The sequence below is a fragment of the Laccaria bicolor genome, genomic scaffold, assembly GCF_000143565.1.
Source record: "Laccaria bicolor S238N-H82 LACBIscaffold_84 genomic scaffold, whole genome shotgun sequence".
NCBI classification, from domain to species: Eukaryota; Fungi; Basidiomycota; class Agaricomycetes; order Agaricales; family Hydnangiaceae; genus Laccaria; species Laccaria bicolor.
In genome coordinates, this window is record NW_001889955.1 from 107,272 (window position 1) to 108,536 (window position 1,265).

General features: G+C 50.4%; 1 protein-coding gene across 1 annotated transcript; it reads left to right on the forward strand.

Annotated features, from left to right (window-relative positions):
- Positions 1-534: 534 nt before the first annotated feature.
- Positions 535-857, forward strand: LACBIDRAFT_317682 (uncharacterized protein; the record flags this gene model as incomplete). Its single annotated transcript, XM_001890241.1, has 2 exons — positions 535-705; positions 759-857. 2 exons carry the CDS (start codon positions 535-537, stop codon positions 855-857), a joined length of 270 nt encoding a protein of 89 aa, XP_001890276.1.
- Positions 858-1,265: the final 408 nt, after the last annotated feature.

Genomic DNA, 1,265 nt, shown 5'->3' on the forward strand with positions numbered 1-1,265 from the left:
ATCACTAGTTCAGATTCTTGGCTCTGTCCTATCGGCCACCCAGAATTTAGGTTTGGCTAGTTTTCTGTCACTGACTGGAACTCACCACTTGGTTGAAGAGGGGGTAGAGCCTCGGCCGTTCCTAAGATATGGTTAGAACTGCTCAGCCGACAAGAGTACATAAAACTTACCATCCTTCATTTCTTGGTCTTTCATCACAGCTTCTGTTTATCTACATTAAGTAGACAATCCTTGGTGTGGAGTAGGGACAATACCTGGATTTGTTAAAGACATATCAGTCAGAGAGTAGATAGCTTTTCCTGGGATTGCACTGTGTGGTTGGTGATGAAGACGCATTGCTTTTCAACGGTGGGAAAGCATGCCACTGCAGATCGGCCATGGAACATTCTGCGGATCTCGGTTGAACATTGTACGGATCTCGGTTGAAGTAACGCCACCACGTGACCGCGTTTACAACTTCGTAATTTCACATTCACCATTGTCCCATTCCGACGCGCACATTCACCACCCTCGATCATCCCATTCCCACTTACCATGTCCACTGCTGAACTTGCTCAAGCCGCTCAACAGGCCCATACCCTCACTCCCGGGTTCTTGGAGGATGTTAGGGTGGCCACCTCCACGCTTTTGAACTTTTACAACTGTCACAGGGAAGGTCTTCTGGCCCACCAATGGACGGTGGAAGAGGATGCATACGGGAAAGCTGTGAGTGACTAACAATGATTTGTTGACTGAAATTGGATCTCTTTCTCCTACAGGAACGATTTGTATGTTTGCTCATCGACAAGAATATGTGGTATAACGCGGCCCAGTGGCTCAACCACCCTTGGATTTTGGCGTACACGGAAATGGCCTGAGCGGGACCATCGGTTGATTGGACCAAAATGTTCTCGATCCCACAACCCACCACCCCTACCTTCTTTATGGAAGGTTATGCCGGTCCCTCTCCCCCTTTACCTCCATCTTCGACCGATTCATTGCTCCCAGTCACAGTCCCAACTCCCCCATTGCCGGTACCGACAGCTTCATCATCGCTCCCGGCCCCAACAAAACCAACACGTCGGGCAAAATCAACCGATCCTGTGCCAGCGGCTGAAACGAAGACCAAGAGTAAGACAAAGTCTGGGCGAAGGAAACCCGAGGCCGGGTCCAGCGCCCAGCCACAATCAGAGGTGACTCCTAACGACACCGCTGCCCCAGTCCAAAGCAAAAAAAGAAAAGGGGACTCGATCGAAGCCAGGCCAAAGAAGACCAGAGTCGTGAGC